We start from the raw sequence: 19,974 nt of genomic DNA, 5'->3' as shown, positions 1-19,974 counted from the left end.
TTGCTCAAGGCCAGGCTTAATGGGTTCCTGGGCAGCCTGAGCTGGTGGGTGGCAGCCCTCCCCATTCCAGGGGGGTTGGAACTAGGAGATCCTTGAGGTCCCTTCTAACCCAAGCCATTCTGTGATTCTATGAGACTGTCTTCTGGGCACTGAAGTCTGAACAAGGTGAGCAGAGGTGGGATCTAAGTGAACTGTCCCCTGAATCAGCACAGATGGCATGTCTGTGCAAGGACCTGGAGTACATGGGGACAAGGCACGTCTATAAACTGACAATTATGGGTTTGAGCACTTCTGCATTATGGTCATGTCAGCAAACTACATCATGAGAGAACAGGCTGAGGGTGACAGGCTAAACTGAGCCTCATGCAGTTAGATACAACCACTTCCATCAAACACTGTGAAAAATGGTTATTTTGAGGTTTATAAAAGCCAGCAAAGTAACTAATATTATTGTTCAGGAGCTGTAAGTCAACATCTGCTTTTAGGTAGACTAACAGCTTATGTGACAATGATTTAGAAATATTTTTCAAGTTGGCTGCTGGATGTACTCATCCCCTAGAGATAAAGCTTAATGAAAAATCTATGATCTGATTGTCAAGTTTATCTCTCTTTGGAAATTTCTTACCCTCATAAGAGCAATAAGATACTCAGGGAATTCACACAACTTTAAAGAGAGGTAAAAACATGGACATTTGCCATCAGATTTCATAATCTCAAAGAAATGGTCTACCTTTCACACTATTGCCATCCTTGGGTTACGAAAATTGTGGAACTTGAATCCCTATTAGGGCTCCTTTACTCTCCTTCCATTTATTTAGGAGGATAGACAGGTAGATAGGTAGATAGATGGATAGTATCGGATAAACTCAATCCTCAAGAAGTTTCCAGAATAGCTCAGTGTAACATATTCTCTCTACAGGAGCCTAAGCCAGGAGCCATGAGTAACCACAGCCTGTACTCCTCCCGTATGCAGAGTTGGGCTAAAGAAGCTTCCCACACCAATGTACACAATGCACTTGTAACCACACTCAGGAGATGCACAGGAAGGCAGGGCACTGCAGTCACCCTGCCGTGTGAAGCTCACCTTGGTGATGCCCAGGGCCCCCACGTTCTCACTGTAGGACGTGGTGCCGTTTCCTGTTCCCCAGGCCCCAGCCAGGAGGCAGCCAATGCCTTCCACACCGATCCCACGGTTGATAGCATGCTTCGGTGGTGGTGGGGCACCAGACAGGCGGGCACAGGCATAGTAATCCCCCATGGACTCCAGCATGGAGGAGATCACCCCAGCAAGGATGCCAAATATCCCAGCCAAGCTGACTGTTGGCGTTCCCCACTGTCCTGCAAATAAAGAGCTTGATTCAGGTCAGTGGGGCACATTTACCCCAAAATCTACTGAGAGGGAAGAACAGCAGGGTGCTTGTGCGTGTTTGCCTGATTTTTGGCACTTTGCTTCCCTGTGGTGGCTGTGAGGTGGGCAGGGTAAAGCAGCAAGGGATAGGGGAAAGGGTTGTGCAGCTTTGTCGCAGTACCTGGGTAAGGGAGCCGAAACCAGGGAGCCTGAGATAAGACGTCCCCGCGGGTGTCTGTCCGTGCCAGGTGGCCGTAAGCAGTGGGGTCCGTGGGGAGGACGTCAGTCACCGTCAACACATAGCAGAGCAGCCAGCTCAGGGACAGCCCCAGCAGCACCTGCCCATCACATTCGGCAGTGACAATCTGGTTACAGCAGAGCCACATCTCCAGCAATGACAGACAGGTCTGGGACAAGGCCTTCTCCTACCCAACCTTTTCCCTGTGCACACGTGAGCATGCACATGGGATGGAGGGAGAGTGACAGCAAGTATCCTGGTAGCCCTCCTTTCTGCCCCACAAACAGACACCATGGGTCTCTTCTCCCATTCTCCCCACTGCCCCTTGCAGTGTAGCCTGGGTTGGGAAGTGCTAAGTCCACTTGAAGTGAGTGGAAACAGCCCAGATAGCCTGGACTGGGTGAAGCTGGTCCCTCTGCCATGCTGCCCAGATCACCAGGAGCACTAACATACCGGGAAGATCTGGAAGATGTAGATGGGGGAGAAGTGGCACTTCTTGCCTCTCTGATATGATGGCAGTGGCACAGGGACATTCTTCAGGTACTGAGAGAACAGAACTATGAAAAAAACAGTCCTGGGAGGAGGGGAAAACAGACCATGAGACAAAGTGTTTGCCCAGATGCCCACCTGTCCCCATGTGAACTGGAGGCCTGGCCACGAGGTGCAGCTCCTCTCCCACCCCTTGTGTGGGACTGCACTCTTACCAACAGCAGCGCAGGGCTGCACAGACACACTGCAATATGCAGCCAGAGGTTATCAATTGCTATTCAGGGCACTGAATGACTGGATGCAGAATGTCTGAGGAGGAACCAGCTTCCATTCTTGGTTTCTAAAGCTACAGAGCATAGACCAATGGCATCAGTGCACATTTTGTGCATTTGCATTAACAAAGGAGCTCAGCAGCCTGATGAATCACTGCAGAACACTCATCTATCTTGGGTAGGTGTCACTGCTTATTATTCAGGTTGCCTGACACATTCCATTAATAGATGCTATTTTCATCTGCTGCTGAAATTTTGCCTAACTTTTTTCCATTTAGAATGAAAATTTCCATGGAAAACATCTGCCCCAGGCCAAATATTTCTGGAGAAATATATCCTAAACCTATTTCAAAGAGTGATGTTCAAGAAATAGACATAGTCGAGAAGGTCATTTTGCCTTGAGCAGTAGTAAGTTCTGCCTATGTGAGATTTAGTAGAATTTGTTTGTTGGGGAGAGGCATATTGCTCTTTCTCACAAAACTCTGCTCAAGTATGATAAATCTGTGGCAATGATCATTCATCTCAGGTCCCAAGTATTGAGCATAAACATCTCTGATTTTAGCATGTGCAGGCCATAAAGATTTTGAGCTTTTTTTTTTTTTTTTTCTGGAATATTGTTAAGTGATGAACTGCAGTATGTACCATTACCAAGGAGCAAGTGAGCACACACCAAACCAGTTTCTCAAGGCAACATTGGGATTCACCCATTATGGAGGCTCTGGGATGTGGTAGGGCTGGACAGCAGGGCTTAGATCACAGGACCCATGTCTTCTACCTTCTCCATCACCTGTCTCTCCCTGGGATGGGGATTAGCACAGGTAGAAAAGAGAAGAACAGAAAGGATAGCCAGGGTTGCAGGCAGGGGCTGGACACAGGCAGGAAAACCCTGGTAATGGAGCAGCACTGCTGGGCAAAGTGGTCAGGAGAGAAACAGAGGTTAGGAGCTAGGGGCTGGAGAGGGGAAGTGGAAGAACGAGACAGTCCTGATGAGGAAATAGATTTTGAAAAGAGAATTCAGATCGGCCAAGCAAAAGGGCTGGGACAAATCATTAGAGCTAGAGAACAGGACAAACCACAGATGTAGTGGGAGAAACAAGGGTGAAGGGGAAATTGAGGAGCAGGGGGACAAGCAGGGTTTGGGATCTTATGGAGTGCTTGTGGAAGAGATCAACTGGGTGGAGAACTGCAGGTGGAGGAGAAATGTGGCATTTGGAGCCTGGGAGTGCAGGTGTTGGCAGGCAGAACAGAACTAGCAGTGACAGGAGAAGTGGAGCTGGAAGCAGAAGGCCTACCTGGGTCCTGATAATATCCCCATGACAGCACACTGCCTTCCAAGGCTGCATTCAAGGCTGACCTCTGGACCTTTGAGTTTCCAAAGACAACACTGAAAGCACTAGCAAACTGTTGGAAGTCATAGAGGAAAACAACCTGCTGCTGTTGTATGCTATCCCAATCTTAAACCTGCACTGTGGATCTGAAACTGCTTATCTGCAAGGGAACTGTGCAGTGGTAGTTCTATTTTTTGAGACTGTTTCTGAAATTTAAATTTAAATTAGATTTAAATTCTGAAATCAGATTTAAATTTAGCTTTAGAGAAGATATTAGGAAGAAATTCTTTACTATGAGGGTGGTGATGCACTGAAACAGGTTGCCCAGTGAGGCTGTGGATGCCCCCTCCCTGGAAGCATTCAAGGCCAGGCAAGGTGGGGCTTTGAGCAACCTGGTCTAAAGGGAGGTGTCCCTGCCTATGGCAGGGGGTTGGAACTAGATGATCTTAAAGATCCCTTTCAACCCAAACCATTCTATGATTCTAAAAATATCAAAGAAATTCTGCCACCAGGAACACTTGTACACTCATACACAGAGGCACACACACAAATTTCCCTGTAAGAATGCTCTCAGTGCTGCAAAGGCACATGCACACAATGTACACATTTCCAGAGCTCCCCCAGGCCCTCTGGGGAGAAAACAATTCCTCCTCATGGCTTGAAAACAAGACACGAAGCAGCAGCTATTATAATTTGAGGAATACAGAACTCTGAGTGCTTAACTTTGTTATTTTAGAAATGCCTTTTTAACTTAAATAATGGATGTGTAGGATAGTGTGCATAAACAACTATAACAGAAATTGCCCTCAGCAATGACACATAGGGAAGACTTGTTTCTCTACTGAGCTCAGAACTATGAGTTTTCACAAAATCAGTATTTTTAAAATTCACTTTTGTATTTGATTTGTTGCTGGTGTAGCTGAGGGCTAAAAGCTTCTCGAGAGGTAACTGTGTCATGCTGGTGTCTTGCACAAGCCTTCTGCGTGTTAGCACTCCACAAATAAATCTTGAGTTCCAGGGAAGAGATACTTACATGAATGCTATGCCCCAGTGCTGTCCAGCTTTATCCCCAGCTGAGTCGAAGAGAGGCAGAGCAACCAAGGTGATGGTGGGGGCTATTGTCAGAGGGCCAATGAATCTCATCAGAAATCCAACAAGGCCAGAAAATCCAACAAAGATTTGAAAGCAAGAAGCCACAATGATAGCTCCTTGCACCTGGAAAAACGGAGGAAGAGATCAGACAGTGAACGGACCTCTAACTATTAAGTTTTTTTCTTAACATTTTTCTTGAGGAAGTCAGTATCAAGCCAGTGTGAGAGCCAGGCACACCTCCAAAGATGGACAGGTATGGAGGCCTGCCACTGACTGCAGCAGGGCTCTGCTGAGCATTACTTGGGGGGAAGGACCACCAAAGTACCAGCATACCAATTCCCACCTTGGCTGGGGGATTTAGTCGTTTACCAGGGCTTGTTTCATTCCCTTGTGCCTGCCATCTGTGACACCCAAGCACACATCAGCTTCCCTGCACCCAATCTTTCTGCTCCCCCAAAATGCAGGGGAAAAGCTCTTGCACTGAAAATGGGAATTGAGCCATGGCCTCCACTCACCTCCCACCTGGGAAGCACTTGGGGTGTTTCACCACACTGGTAGGACAGGATGTCATGACAGCTTCTGTTTTTTCCTGAGTATCAGTTTACCTCTGGGGACATGGTCATCACTCTGAACTTTTCTGTGTTTGACAATCACTGTTTAAGTAGCCAGTGACTGTGTCCTGAAATGCCATTAGCTGTTCTCATCACTTCCAGCCAGGAGGCTCAGGGGTGAAGCTGCTGTCTTTGCAGATTTGGTGATAAACCTGCAGTACTGAGCATTTTCCCTCATGCTGGCTCCAAAGGCATGAGGAACACAGGGCTATGGATAACAGGTCTGTTTCGCCCAATGGAGACTTTGTGGGGGCTGTAATCAGCCAAGGATTCTTTGTCTCCTGTTCAATGGTAGCACAGCACCAGAGCTTAGGTGCCCAGGAAGCTGTAACTGGGCAGAGGCTAAGGGCCATTGGAGATGGAAGATAAGGTGCTTTCCTGAAAGCAAACAGCCCTGATACAGAACAGGTGCCACTGAAGATGTGATGTACCTCTCGCATCCGTGTCTGCCAGACTTCAATGAACTCAGGTGAAGAAGCATTCACCAGCGTGGCATTCTCTGTCCAGGCAGGGCACTTCCACTTGGGGAGAGACAGCATAGCCAGGGTGGGGGTCAAGAAGGAAAAAGTTCCTCCTTGAATAATAGGCAGTCTAGAAGGAGAACGGAGGGAAAAGCTGACGAGAATGCTAGAATCACAGCTCCATTTAGGTGAGAGGAAGGAAAGCAAAATAAATTACAAACAAAACAAACAAACAAAACAAAACAAACAATCAGCCCACAAACAAACAAACAAAAACCCACCACAGTCTGGTCGTGGTCTCTGGCATTGTTTTTTGGTCTGTTCTGGCAGGTCACCATCACTGACAACACTTGGGAATTGTTGCCAGTAGTACTCAAAGAGCAATGACCACAACAGAGAGAGTTACGTTCAGTATGGAGTCAGACTGCTATTCTGGTTTAAGGATATATGTGTCCTTCTAAGTTGTGACTGGGTCATAGAGCCACATATGGTAAAAAGGCAGCCAAAAGAAAAAGCTGGAGGAGGAGAGAAGGGAAAGGAAGAAAGATGCTGAGACTGAAGAAAAGTTTAGCACTGACCTGTGCCCAAATCTCACCAATATCCATTTCTTTCCTCTGTCCCCTTGATCTGCCTCACTTTTCTTCACAACCTGCTTATAAACACAATCACATACTGGCTATCCTCCATGCCATAACCATCTTCAGACTAGGAGCTGGAAATTGTGATTTATATCTTAGGAGATCAGGTTTTTTTAGAGCTAATTCCTCTGCTCCTTCTCCACTGACACTGGAAAGGAAACCTACATGGACACAGCAACAAGCTCTGAAAAAGCTAGGGGAAGCCTCCAAAGTGCTTTGGCTTTATCTGCTCAGAAATCTCCCCAGGAGCAGCTCCCAAAGCAACCTCTCCTTGCGCCAAAAACCCCAGTGGCACCTGCTTAGAAAAGCAGCAGGGCAGTGATCCATGTGAATGCTTCTGCAGTTTCCCTGAAGCTGAAGCATTTCCACTGTTCATCAGAAAGCACAGGAAAATGAAGGATGGCAAAGCTGCTACGGCACCACATCTCCATCACTTACAACAAGTATTTATATCACTGCAATTACTCATGCCACGTACAACCGAAGCACTGTTAGAACTAGCCAGCAAGTTATATTTGAACATCAGTCATCCGTGGAGTCACTTATTTAATATACTCATCCAAACATGTTGTAGCCTTCAAAGGATTCTGCTGGGCAAAAAAGGCAAAAAGAAAGGAAGGAAGGGAAGGAACATAGAAGACTTAGTGCCACCACTGTTGAATTAACAACAGCTTGATAGCTCCTGGTGTGCTGGTCCTGAGCTGGTTTCCCAGCTGGTATTGGCTTAACATCAAGCAGGAGTGTTGATGTGAAGCATATGGGGATCATGGGTTGTTTGTTTTTTTCTGGCAATATTTACAAGATTTAGAGAAGATGTTATGCTCTGATCATCACTGCATGATGCCTAAGTATCACCACAATGGCAAATGAGGTCACTTACCTGTATGTCCTCAGGAGCTTCTTGGATAGTCTCTAATGACCATCTGGGACCCATCATTCCTTTTTCATGCTCTGTCACATGACTGAGCTGCAGGTTACAGTGGGTTGAGGTTTTCCACCATTTACTGCTTCTGGAGGGCTGCTCCCAGATTGTACTCACTCTTGGAAGGAACCTCCCCATTTCTACTGCCAGTTCCCACCTCTTTGTTCATGTGCCAGCACTGTATTTTAGCTGAAGTGCTTTTTCCCTGCCTAATCCCATCTCTGCTCTCTCAGACTAATTGCAGACTGCAGCCAGACCCACTCATCCACCACTTGGCCTAGAACAGCCAATTTCGCTTACATTACCTCCACAAGATGAGCTGCCTCCCATTACCATACCACATAAACACATTATCACTATCCCTCCTCTCACCTCTCTTCCTCTGAATCAGTCTTTCTAAAATACAGACATCATGAACTGTGCAGAGCACCTAGCTGAGGGCTCCTCGGGGCGTTGGACGTAGCACTGATGTTTTCCAGGAAAAAAACATCCCATCAGCCTCATATTTATTGTTTTCCCCAAAGACTTGCTGGTGACTCGTGATTATCATCTACTGAAGGCTTTGAGAAAGCAATAAAAAGAGAAAAAGAGATCTGCTTCTGTTTCCCTGGGCTAGGTTTGCTTGCCATCACTTCCTTCAGCTCTGCTCCAGGCTGAGTCCAGCTTTCTGACAGGGAATGTCCTCATGCCTTATAATTGGGGCCAGCAATAAGGCAATTGCATCCTTAGTGCAGAAAATGCCACTTAAGCTTATCCTATAGGATCAGCTCCTCACTGCTTAATTTGATCTGCTGTTCCTCATTCAGTTACTGAGCCACAAGAGACATTAATGAGACATTAATGTGTCATTCTCTGCCACACTTTTATCACCAAGTCCTTTTGGGGGCAGCCTGAGAGGATCTGGGGGATCTGAATCACCCAAACAGCCCACACCATAGCTGTGTGCCCTAGGCTGAATTTAATTGAACTCAGAAGAACCAAGTTGCCTCTCTTTGGTGGCCATAGTGGCCTGGCATGCATTGCAGGCTACCTCCAGGCCCCTTTCTCCATTAATCCTGCATCAATGGAGTTACCTCCAGGGAGGGGTTTGTCTACCACCATTCCTAATTACAGACAATGATGGAAAAGTTACACTAGGAAAATGCCCAGGAGGTGTAAAAAGTATTGTGATTTGCCAGTAGAAGAGTTTTAACCAGGTTATTCAGATTTGAAAGTCAATCAATGTGTGATTTTTGCTTTTGAAGCAAGAAACACCAGTTCTTGTCAATGCTTATCAATGCTTATAAATATCTACTGGGCAGGAGTCAAGTGGATGGAGCCTGGTGTTTTTAGTGGTGTGCAGCAGCAGAACAAGGAGCAATGGGCACATACTAGAACTTAGGAAGTTCCATACAAATATGAGGAAAAATTTTTTTACTTGGAGAGTGAAAGAGCAATGGAACAGGTTGCCCAGATAGGCTGTGGAGTCTCCTTCTCTAGATATGCACAAGACCCCCCCTGGATGCCTGCCCATGTGATTTACTGTAGGGAACCCTCTTTAGCAGGGGTAGTTGGACTGGATGAGCTCCAGATGTCCATTCCAACCCTTGCAATTCTGAGGTTCTGTGTTATTCTGTTCCTGCCATAACAGAGGAAAAAAAAATGGAAAGAGAGAGGCAGTCCAGAGTTATGACAAAGGGAATAGAAGAAATTTTGCAAGGCCAACAAGGACCCAGGCTCTTTGGGGCACTGAGGATGCATCTCTTACAAAGTATTTAACTTTCTCCTGAGTCTCTGAAGGTGGAGGATGAACTGCAATTTCTCCCAGTTACCCCCCTGAACTCTTTTCTGAACATCTCTGTGCACCCAGGGCCAAGGCCAGATTGAAAAGGACCTGCCACAGCCATAGGGTCTCCAGTAAGGAGCAGGCAGATACTGTATACTGCATCTTTTTTAATGCTTTACCTTTTTCATGACAGATTCCTTATGAGCCCAACAAAAGATGCATCAAGTACCAGGAAATGCAAAAGCCAAGCAGTGAGGCAGCCCTGCAAACCTGTTGTGTACAGTGACTGCAGTATGCTTTGGCATGTGTACTGATTGCCTAAGGGTAACAAATGACCCTCCATACTAGATAAACTTTACAGCAAGCTGGCTGCTGAGCACATAGAAATTGCATCTATAAATTTTCTTGCATGTCCCATTTCTTGCAGTTGACCTACCTGACTCCAAAGAGGACTTGAAGCAGGGTGCAAATTCCTGAGACAAAGAAGATGGTGCTTATCAAGTGGCTCTGGGTGAGGAGGTCATGCTGAAGACAGAGCTCTTTGGAGAGGATCAGTGGGATGGCTACCAGACCTCCCATGGCTGTTAGGAAATGCTAAGAGCCACAGAGAAAGACAGGGTGAAGGATGCAGAACTGGCAATACTGCATTACTGGGGGAAACCTACAAGAAACTAACATGTTTGCATTTGAATCATACTAGTATACTCATTCTCTTTTTTGATACATTAAACATTCTGTTAGGGGATGTACTTACAAGATCTGCAGTGCACCCCCATAAAATTCTCCCACCTTCCATGCCCAAAGACCTTTTGTAGTGCTCTGGACTCCCCAGATCACTGTCAGACAGAACAGCTTTATCCCCTGCCCTGCAAACGAAACTGTTGGGAGTAGTCTACCAGGAAGGAAGGGACATCATAGGGAAAGGTAACAGAATGATCACATTAAGTGAGCAGAGTACAAATGTTTCAATCCATTTCACTGGCACCTCAGTGAATAACATAAAATATTTGTAAGTTGGAGTTACCTATTCTTTGCTGCCAACAACTTTTCTCGCACAGTGAAGTTATAAACAGCCATATAAATGAATGCCAAAGAATGGAAAGATCAAGCATTTTGTATTTTTCAAAAGAGTCACAGGCATACTTTAATAATGACCTTTGGTTAATTACTAAATATGAAGATAATTTGGTGAGCAATTGATGAGGTAAGGTTGTTTCAGCTGGTTTGACTTCCTAATTCTCACTCATAGTACAGGATAGCAATGGTAGAATTGGTGGCACTTGGAAACTCACTGTGCTTGTTAAAGGTACGTTTTATTAAATTTACAATGTAAGTACGTTCACAAAACCTTGTTATACATTCTAAATTCAAGGTGACCATTTAAGGAAACAAAGTACAAGGTGTCCACCAAGCTCCAAGAACAGTGCGTTGCTTCCTTAGTCGTTCTGAGGGCTCTGTTCCCTGAGGCTCTGTACCCATTAACTTTGGGTTGCATTGGGTTATTTAACATGCGTGGGCATGGACATTAGCCAAAGCAGTGTGGACCCTTCTCATGCTGCCTCTGCTTAGCCATTATTGCAGTGGAAGGGCAAAAGTTTAGAAGCCTACAGACATTTTGCTGATTTCAGGAGAAGTATCTGACCTGTTGTTATTAACTCCTGCCCTAGGTCTCTGCCTTACTATTTGCACATCAAGGGGGAGGATGTTGCTGCAGGCAGGAGGATAACAATCAGTGCTTAGGGAGTGGTGGGAAGACCCTAAGGACACTAAGTCCACAGCTCCAGAGGCATCAGAACCAAAAGCACTCCCAAATACAGATTTTGTCCCCATTAACTGGCTGAACACCTGGTAAAATTCCATCCATCCCCACCCATTGCCTGCAGCCCTCTCATACCTGAATACCCAGCAAGATGCACAGGTACCAGGGGGGTATGTCAGTGACAGTGTAGGCCAGCCTGTTGCTCTGCCCCTTGCTCTTGCCTTCCTTTGGGCCCTGGGCAGCGCGATCCAGTGAGGCACAGTGGTGGCTCCCATCTTCACTCTGAACAATGAGAAAAACCATTTGTTAGCCATAGCTCAGCCCTGCAGCTGCCTGTCTTGAGGCAGTGCTCCATGTCTTGTGGGAGAACTTCAGATGTAATTTTCAACAAAGTCAAGATTACAAAAGAAGTGCAATGCTTTAAGAAATTGTTTATGTGCTTCTTTGCACGTGTGTCTAAACAGGGAAACTTTGGAGGGTGTTTCAGCCTCAAAGAGGCATTTTGATAAAGTGTGCTAGCATCATTAGTGTCTCATTAAGGATGAAAAATCTGTAAGCAGAAGCAGGAAGGAGTGTGCATCAGGTTAATGCTTGAATGCTGCACTGGTCCCTGTTCTCTGTCCCATCCAAAGAGATCTTTTGACAAAATGCCCTAAAACAATTTGACCAATTTGACTAGAAGACTTTTCTGCATTTTGTTTCCTTCTCTTAAATCTTCTCGATGTTCTCACACATCCTTACAAGAGTTTCCCCTCAATAAACACAGCAGCACTGGGTCTTACACAGGACACCTCTCTAAAACCTCTCTAAAAAAAGGAATTGGGGGAAACCAAAGAGCATGAGATCCTGGTGAACCATCTCAAAGGAGCCAGCTGGCAAAAGCAGGGTGAGCTGAGGTCTCGTCTCCAGCTTGGGGACCCCAGGCACACACATGTGGCAGAGAAATCTGCTGTCAAAAGATGCTCAACCAGTTTACCAGTACCAAACTTCCATTTTCTTTAATCTTCCAAGTTCTGACAGAACAGAAGGATGCTGAAAGCAAGGTGTGTGCTGTAACACTCGTGGCCTATCTACACTGGAGCTAATGCTGCAAACAGGGAACAAGGATGTAAAATCAATGTTATATTCAGTTATAAATTTGCAGGTGTGGCTAATTAGTCCCAAAGAACTGCATAATTTCTTGAAATCTCCAGCCTTGTGGCTGAGTCCCATTTATGATCACACTGTCAAAGTGTTTTGATATGTTCCAAAACACCATATATTTACCCAGCCTAGGCAGGTTGGGAGCATCACAGCTCCTTCAAAACAGATAAGAGAGGGCAGAGTTAATTCCAAGTGAGCTCAGGCATGAGCTTCACGAGCAAAAAGCGTTCCTAAACACCTCCCCATGAAGGCATTTTCATTTCAGAACAAGGGAGCATGATCTGTGGATTAACAAATAAGCAGCGAGATATTTAAGACTGCTCATGCAGGGAGTTATATGGGGACAGCTACTCCTGAATAACAACATGGATAAAGGAAGCCTAAGCTAGGCAGACAGCAGTAAGCTCCTTTCCTTTCACCACAACTTTTCCTGTGTTAACCAAGGGATATATTCCAGTCATGCAGAGTCTGTGTCAGTCACAGCCCCCTATGACCATCACATGAGTGCCTGACCCTCCCCAGGAGTTGAAGGAGAGTGAGCATGGTTCAGCAAGAGAAGCATGCAGCTGAGAGAACAGGATGAGGCAGGTCAAGAGACAAATTCTGACTGAGCAAGGGGTGATGGACACAAGCTGAAACACAGAAGGCTCCACCTGAACAGCAGGAAATATTCCTTTACTGTGTGGATGACCACTGACCCAGTGGCACAGGTTGCCCAGATTGGTTGTGGAGTCTAATCCTTGGAGTTCCTCAAAAGGCATCTGGACATGATCCTGGGCAGCCTGCAGTAGGGGTCCCTGCTGGAGCAGGGATTGGAGCGGATGACCCAGAGGTCCCTTCCCATGTCAGCCATCCTGTGATGCTGAGGTGCTGGAAGGAGGACAAAGCAGCAGCAGACTGGAACAGGGACAGGCCCTCACAGGAGCTGCCAGAGCTGCTGCCAGTGGTTCTCAGCCCAGCTGCTCTCATGAGCCCAGGGGAACAGGATGCCCTCCCTGTGTTGTATCTTAAATTAAGTGCACCAGGAAGGTGATCAGAAAGTGAACTGTTGGGCAGGTAGAAGAAAATGGTGATTCAAACTGTAGGAAGTTACAATTCATCAGACTTGCCAGCAGCAGAACAGGTAAAAATTGAGACCATTAAAAACAGTGAAAGAAAGCCTCTTCATTGCTCTGAGCACCTCGCTGAGGCTTTCCCTACAGCTGGCACACATAGCACTCCACCTCCGCTGTTGCCAGCAAGCTCACTCTGAGAAATGGGAGACTTGGGCACCAGGAGATTAAATGAGTCCTCCATAGTCCCCTATTTGGGGGGGGGTCTATGCCAACATATTAGAATCCCATCTTTCTACTCCCACTGTCAGAACACAAACAGGTTTTCTCATTTCTAAGGGAGGTTAACTCCACTGGAAGTTAACTGCGTGAGATAGGAATAGGGCTGTTGTGACCCGAGTCCTTTCCCTGTGGCACTGTTACAGCTCCCAGTATCCCCAGTACACTGCACACTGCTGAATCCACACATCATTTACAGATTTTACTGCCCTGCTGTAACACCCACTGACCCCCAAATCCCTTTTTCACTCACCTCCCTTCCAGTTTACTTCAACAGAAATAGATCCACAAGAAAAAGAAACATTCTTCAGTGGGCTAAATTTCTCTTGTAATTTTACTAATACATAAATGCTTCTAAACACAGACATCAGCACAAGGATCTACCAAATCACCACCTTTTCAACACAGATACACCTGCACTGCCATTCATCTACTCTATCATTTTAGAGGTAAAGGAGAGAAAAGAAGTGAAAGGGCATCAGAGAGCAGAAACTGCACTAAATCTGTAGCAGCAGCAGACTTTAGTGAGGCAGTAATTCCTCAGATTCCTGTTGATAGAAAAGCTGAGAGACCACAGACGAGCCTACTCACAGGCAGTCTGCAGTTTGCAGGACTCACACCGATTTACGCAAGAATTACTTTTTGGGGAAGAGCAAACTCACCATGAAGCCCGGGTTATCCAGCCCGTTGAGCTTTTTGTCTGTGGAGGGGGCCATGCCTTCCAGTTTTCTTCACCGACTGCCTTGAAAAAGAAAGATGAATAAGAAGAGAAAAGCCTCCTAAACTGCCACTTGTCTGAGTCACTACTGCCCTAAGGAAACTGGATAAGCAAAAGCGGAAGCTGGACGTCAGGAGTCAGCCAGCAGTCCATCCTAGGTGAGCAGTATCACCCAAGTGTTTCCTACCCCTTGGCTTATGTAAGTGACTCCTTTTCTCCAGCTGATTAGAGGACCGGCATTCAAAACAAACTGCAAAGCAATCTTTCTCAGAGTGAAGCAGTAACAGATGATGCAAGAATTTCCTCCGTAGGTAAGGATGCAAGGGGGGGTATCAGAGAGTATCAAGGTATTTCCCTGCTCTCCTTGTCCAGCCTTGAAACTTGCTTCCTTATTGATCTACAGCTGCTTTCATTTCCTGTGTGGGTTGGCCTTGTTTGAAGAACTTTGTGCTCATCTTTAGAGAAGAGCTGTCTCTAGGTGGTTTCACTTGTTCTGCATGTAAACTGCTGTGTATTTTGGCTAAGGTACAACTGCAGTCATCTTGTGTTATGGAGATTGAATGGAGATAATCAGATATATTTAAGCCCAGCCACCCTTATCTTAACAAACAGCAAACTGTGCTAATGCTCCATCAAGCCACTCTAGCCACCTCTCCCCACTTCTCCTATTTAATTTAATAGCTCCCCAAGGCAATGAACTTCGCAGACCAGCTGCAGAAAGGTCCCATAAAGAGGGGCTTGCTATTGCGTGCACAGTGATAACCCAAATCTCCTGGATTCCAAGCAGGAAGAGCATAACAAAAATCAGTTCTGTTCTCTGTTTCTTGTGTAGAGCATTGGTATTCTTAGGCATCTTCAGATGGGGACTGCATTACAGAGAGAAGACAATCATGGCTAAACATCATCAATGAAGTTATGAGCTGCTGGGTAAATAAATCTTAAGGTATCAAAATCCTCAGGTATTCATGGTATTGCCAGATCTCCCCATATTTTTAACCCGGGGATGCATTTCCAGCCCCACCGATCTTGGCATGAGGTCGTATTTATTCCTACAAGCTCTAAATGAGAGCTCTTTCCCTGGTCAAACACCCTGGACACTTTTGCCCTCAACTCTAACCATTCCCAGCACAGAACGAGCAGCAGAGGCCACCCTGTTTTATAGACCTGCTCATCTCTTATTTACTATATGGTTGCAGTTCATTGCATATATACAAATTCACACTGTACCATATATATTGACAATGTCCAGCAGGCAGTACCAGTGAGGATACACTATTGCAAAGCTCTAAGAAAAGAAGCATTGGATTTTTTAACTCATTTCACAAAGGAACATTTTTCTTTGCGTTTCTCTATGGATACAGTACAGTTCTTGAAGCAACCATCTCCATCTGTGTATTCTGATATTTTCCATTGCCTCTTCTCCATTCCATGAATCAGCCACACACTGTGCCTCACAACACACGGCACAGTATTCCTCTGGGTTAACCTTGCCTTCCCAGTAGACATTTACGAGATCATGAATCAGGAAAGTCTTCCATCCCTTAATTTCAGCCCAGTATCTGTTCAATGACTCCTCAGCCCTGCCATAACATTCTTTTCAAATGAGACCTAAGTGCTCAATAATCAATTCATCTCCTTGGTCATATAAGCTGGTGTAACAACACAGTGCAACAAGTGCACTACAATTCCTGCGTCATCTAGGTTAGCACATGAAACTGCTCACAAAAGGAGTATTAAGTAAACAGGGTAAGAAGAAAACAACAACAAGATTATCAGTAAGAACAACAAGTCATTTTCACAAAAAAAAACTGAGTGGAAAATCATTTTTCCATTCTAGTAAATTCTGCAGTCAAAAATGCACTTTAAGAGTACCAACAGACTGCAGGTGTTCGTGAAATAATGCAGGACATAAGTCTTAAGTAGCCCAAAGCCTGGGCAACAGAGGAGGCCTATTAGGAATGAAGACATTATCAGACTCTAGCCAAAAAAAAAAAAAGGTTAATATGCTAATATGGAATCTAGAAGTTCATGAAATAGCACAAAGTACGTACTAAAATAGATTCCATATGAAGTGCCCCAGCCCAGGATGTCCCAGTCTTGGAAGGTAACAATGACTGTAGGAGTTATCCATGTGCATGCAAATGTCTGAGTATGTCATATGTATCCATACACGTGTATATATAAGATTAGCTATAAATGACAAAGCTGAGATTTTTAGAAACAGGAATAATTCAGTTAGCAAAGATGCACGCTGAACCAGTAATATCATAAACTTGTAACAGCCTAATCAATTGTATGAATTGCTTTTAGGAATAAAGAAGGCCAGGCATTCACCTGTTCAACTTATTCAGGATGTGTGAGTAAAGAAGAACCAAAAACTGTCGTATGAATTCCCGTTAAGTTTCTGTGTTTGGTCTATCTCCTATTGTCCATCAAACTGGCCAGCTGCTCATGTCAGTAAAGGCTGTCTCAGCTTATGTCAAGGAGGCAGGAGAAGACAATCAACTAATCAAGGAAAAGCTTGGAAGCATAGGAGACTCAGTGGAAATCTTCGATCTTGACCCCAAGTCTTCTGTACACAGAAGGAGAGCCTGGCCCATCTGTGTCCTGACTCTCCTGACAGGGTCATCATCTCTCTTGTGCTACATTTCTCCCTGAAACTCTGAGCCTTTTCCAGGAAGTACAATGGATCAACTTACAATGATGTTTTGAGATGCAAACCTGAGCTGCCTTTGACTACGCTTCAATGACCAAGGAGCTTCCTGCACTCTTTAGGAGACGGGTGTCTGTCATGGATAGAAATGACTATATTATACACTTCACTCATAAGAGAGAAGCAGAAATATATTTATTGATATAATATAGATACAACATAAGTGATTTAACAATTATAGGAAAAGATTTGAGATGGCTGGATACACTTGATGATATACTGCATAAAGGGTAGGATTAAACACATACATACAAAAGACTCTCCCATTGAGTCACGAGATTTAGAGTGGACCCACTTGCATTCTAAACTCCTTGAACCATGAAAGTGAAGAGGCTAGGTGCAACCGGGCCCACTCCCAGTCCCAGACTTGGTCAACAGGTTACATCTAAGAGATCATATGTGCACAAACAATCTAAGACGTTGTCTTAGTCAAGCTAAAAAAGCTTACCATAAATCTAAGATATAATCTTAGCAAAGCTAACAAAGCTTAAAACAATTAGTCACTTACTGAGGATCTGTATTGACAAGGCACCCTGACGTCAAGGTGTAAGAGATCTCTGCACAGGTGTAACCTCAAGAGGTGACCCTGCTCAAGAGGAAGTCCTGTTGTGCAGCTAGCTGCTGTGTAGCACAGCTCAAGGGGCTCTCGGGCTGCTCTCTATTTACAAAGTAAGGTGACTGACTCATATTCATTCTTTGTTTTTAGGCATGTGCTGAACCAGGTGTCTACTATCAGATTTTCAGCCCCCCAGTTTGAGACAGATCTGTGGCAGTTAATCTGTTTCAGCGTTATCAGTACTGTTGCTCATTGTTGTCCTGTGTGAGGCCTTGCGTGCAAAGCCAGGCTGAAGGATGAAGTTGGGAGAATGAAAGGAGGGAGGGGAGAACACACAGTTGCAGTATCCCAGTAAACTGCAGGTAGAGTGGCACCAGCATGGGGACGTACAAGAATCTATGGGAAGATGCAGATGAGGCAAGTGCCTGCGTACATGCAAGTCCTGTTACTTTTCACAACCCAGGGAGATGCAGATTTGGTGATTCACATCAAGCCCCTTGCTGGGAGGGCAGGTTCATCCACAGTGTTATTACAAACTTCTTGCACTAAGTCCTAGCTACTGGAGCTAGAAAAACATGAGTTTAGAGGGAATGTAGGATATGAAATAAAAGCAATACAGAATAGAACAGAACTAATACAGAGACCTTGCACCAAAAAAGTTTGGAAACATCTTTCTAGCTTCTACAAAGCTAGCCCTGGTTGGTTAGCTGAGTGCTAAGCAAATGGCTAAGCAATAAGTAATTTAGTCACAAAATACTTGTAATACCCTTCCTTCCATGGAACCTCCTGCAAGCAAATAGGATCACCCATGTTCACTGGCTTGAAATGACTACTTTTATGTTTGATTGTGAAAGTTAAGATTCTGCAAAAAAGTTCTTCATTGCTCACTAGTGGAACTGGATGAGTGCAATGCTTTTAGTTTTGGACTGCATACACTATTTCCTATGAGAAATGGTTCTCATCACTTAAGTGCAACCAATGCAACACACTGCAGTGCACTTAGCATTTACAACAAAGTTTATGTACAAGGATGGTTGCTTAAAACACAGCAGGGGGATAAACTTAATTATAGCAAATTCTCTTAAATAGTGAAAAATAATGTCTTTCTACTTTTGAAACAGGATCTCTATACCACAGTGGGAAACAATGTGTCAAATCCCAATCAGAGAATTACCTCTGTGTTCACTGTTCCCCTTTCCACATCTCATGGTTGTCTTTTCTCATCCAAAGGACTCAACACATATATGTAACTGAAGTGCTAAGGCACATCTGCCTCCCTGTTGCCACTTTCTTGTGAAAGGAGAAATAAGCATCACAGTGAAATTACACAGGCTCCAGTCAAGCAGCAACATCCCCTGTCTGTGTGCAACACCCAAGGTCACACAGCTCTGTTCTAGCAAGACCATTGCTGTTGCCCAGCTCTCTCAGCAAATCTGCCTTGATTGGTTGTCACGGACATAGATTGATCTGGTCAAATCCGTGACAGATTTGACCGTGACAGATGAAAACATAGAACCATGACATTGGTCCTTTCCTCTTTCCTCCTTCTTCTAGCTGCACCCATAGCCCAGCCCTCAGCGTGGGTCCTCAATCCTGTTGCTGCCAGGGCAGTGTGTCAATTCCAGGGGATGAGCACTTCCCCATGAGGAAGGGGCTTTGTGCTCACCATCTCTGCCCCACCTGCTCTCCATGCCCAGCCCAGAGTGGGCCAAACCCTGGAGCACACTGTGATCCAAACCACCACATGGCCTTTTCTGGTTGTCTTCAGGGCTCATCTACCTGTGTTCCTCCAGAAAAACTCCTCCAGATAGGCAGAAGAAAAGTTGCCTTTCCTCTCCAGAGTTGGTATTTTTCAGTGTCACCGCAGCACAGTAACAAACCGCAGAGCTCATGGTGGCTGTGCCAATATCAGGAGATCACTATGAGGGTATGGGCTGAGCCTGGATGGAAAAGACACCTACAGGTGATTAAAGGAGACATCTCAGTTTCATGGTGCCATCCTGATGGCAACACACCTCTGCTTGGTTGCCCGTGCTGGGGGAAAGGATCTGATCTCTGACTGAGAGCACCACAACGAGGGGAGATGGGACACGGGGAGGGTATTTTTGCAGAGAGGGGGATTTGAAAGGTTCAAAAGTGCACAAAGGTAGGGAAAAACGCTGCTTGGGCACAGCAAAGCTTTATCCCTAAGTAGAAATCCCTACCAGCCTGCAGAGACCTTGAGAGCAGGTATGAAGGGCCTCTGAGCTGGATTTGGCAGCTGTGCTCTGCCTGACAGGCTGCTGTGGTAGAGATCACTCACCCACCTACCCATCCATGTTCTACTCTGCTGGGAAGCTGGAGGACTCCAGCCAAGACCCCAAGGCTGCAGCCTCCTTGTCCCTCTTTCCAGCCAGGAAATGGCTCTCCAAGCCAGGACACGGACACACTCCTTGCCTTAGCCCCATGCAGAATAGTGCCCAGCTCCCATTTCTGCACAGCCCCCTGCCACCAGAAAGCAAGGTGCAAGGAATGGCAATGAAATCCCTCCCCTGCAGGATATTAATTTTGCAATAATAAGCCCCTTCATCTCCTTCGGGCTCCGGAATAG

General features: G+C 45.5%; 1 protein-coding gene across 1 annotated transcript in view; it reads right to left on the bottom strand.

Annotated features, from left to right (window-relative positions):
* Window positions 1-19,974, bottom strand: part of LOC125691301 (solute carrier family 23 member 1-like) — a 55,894-nt gene that overhangs the window by 6,168 nt on the left and 29,752 nt on the right. The window contains exons 2-9 of the mRNA XM_048940538.1: window positions 14,060-14,139; window positions 11,059-11,205; window positions 9,601-9,758; window positions 5,810-5,969; window positions 4,709-4,890; window positions 2,040-2,160; window positions 1,530-1,686; window positions 1,085-1,338 (exon numbers count right to left, since the gene is read on the bottom strand). Of these exons, the coding sequence (XP_048796495.1) occupies window positions 1,085-1,338; window positions 1,530-1,686; window positions 2,040-2,160; window positions 4,709-4,890; window positions 5,810-5,969; window positions 9,601-9,758; window positions 11,059-11,205; window positions 14,060-14,113 (1,233 nt within the window). The 5' untranslated portion in view covers window positions 14,114-14,139. The remainder of the gene's footprint in view (window positions 1-1,084; window positions 1,339-1,529; window positions 1,687-2,039; window positions 2,161-4,708; window positions 4,891-5,809; window positions 5,970-9,600; window positions 9,759-11,058; window positions 11,206-14,059; window positions 14,140-19,974) is intronic.

This window comes from Lagopus muta, chromosome 1 (assembly GCF_023343835.1).
Source record: "Lagopus muta isolate bLagMut1 chromosome 1, bLagMut1 primary, whole genome shotgun sequence".
NCBI lineage: Eukaryota > Metazoa > Chordata > Aves > Galliformes > Phasianidae > Lagopus > Lagopus muta.
This window is presented reverse-complemented; position numbering and strand designations above follow the sequence as displayed.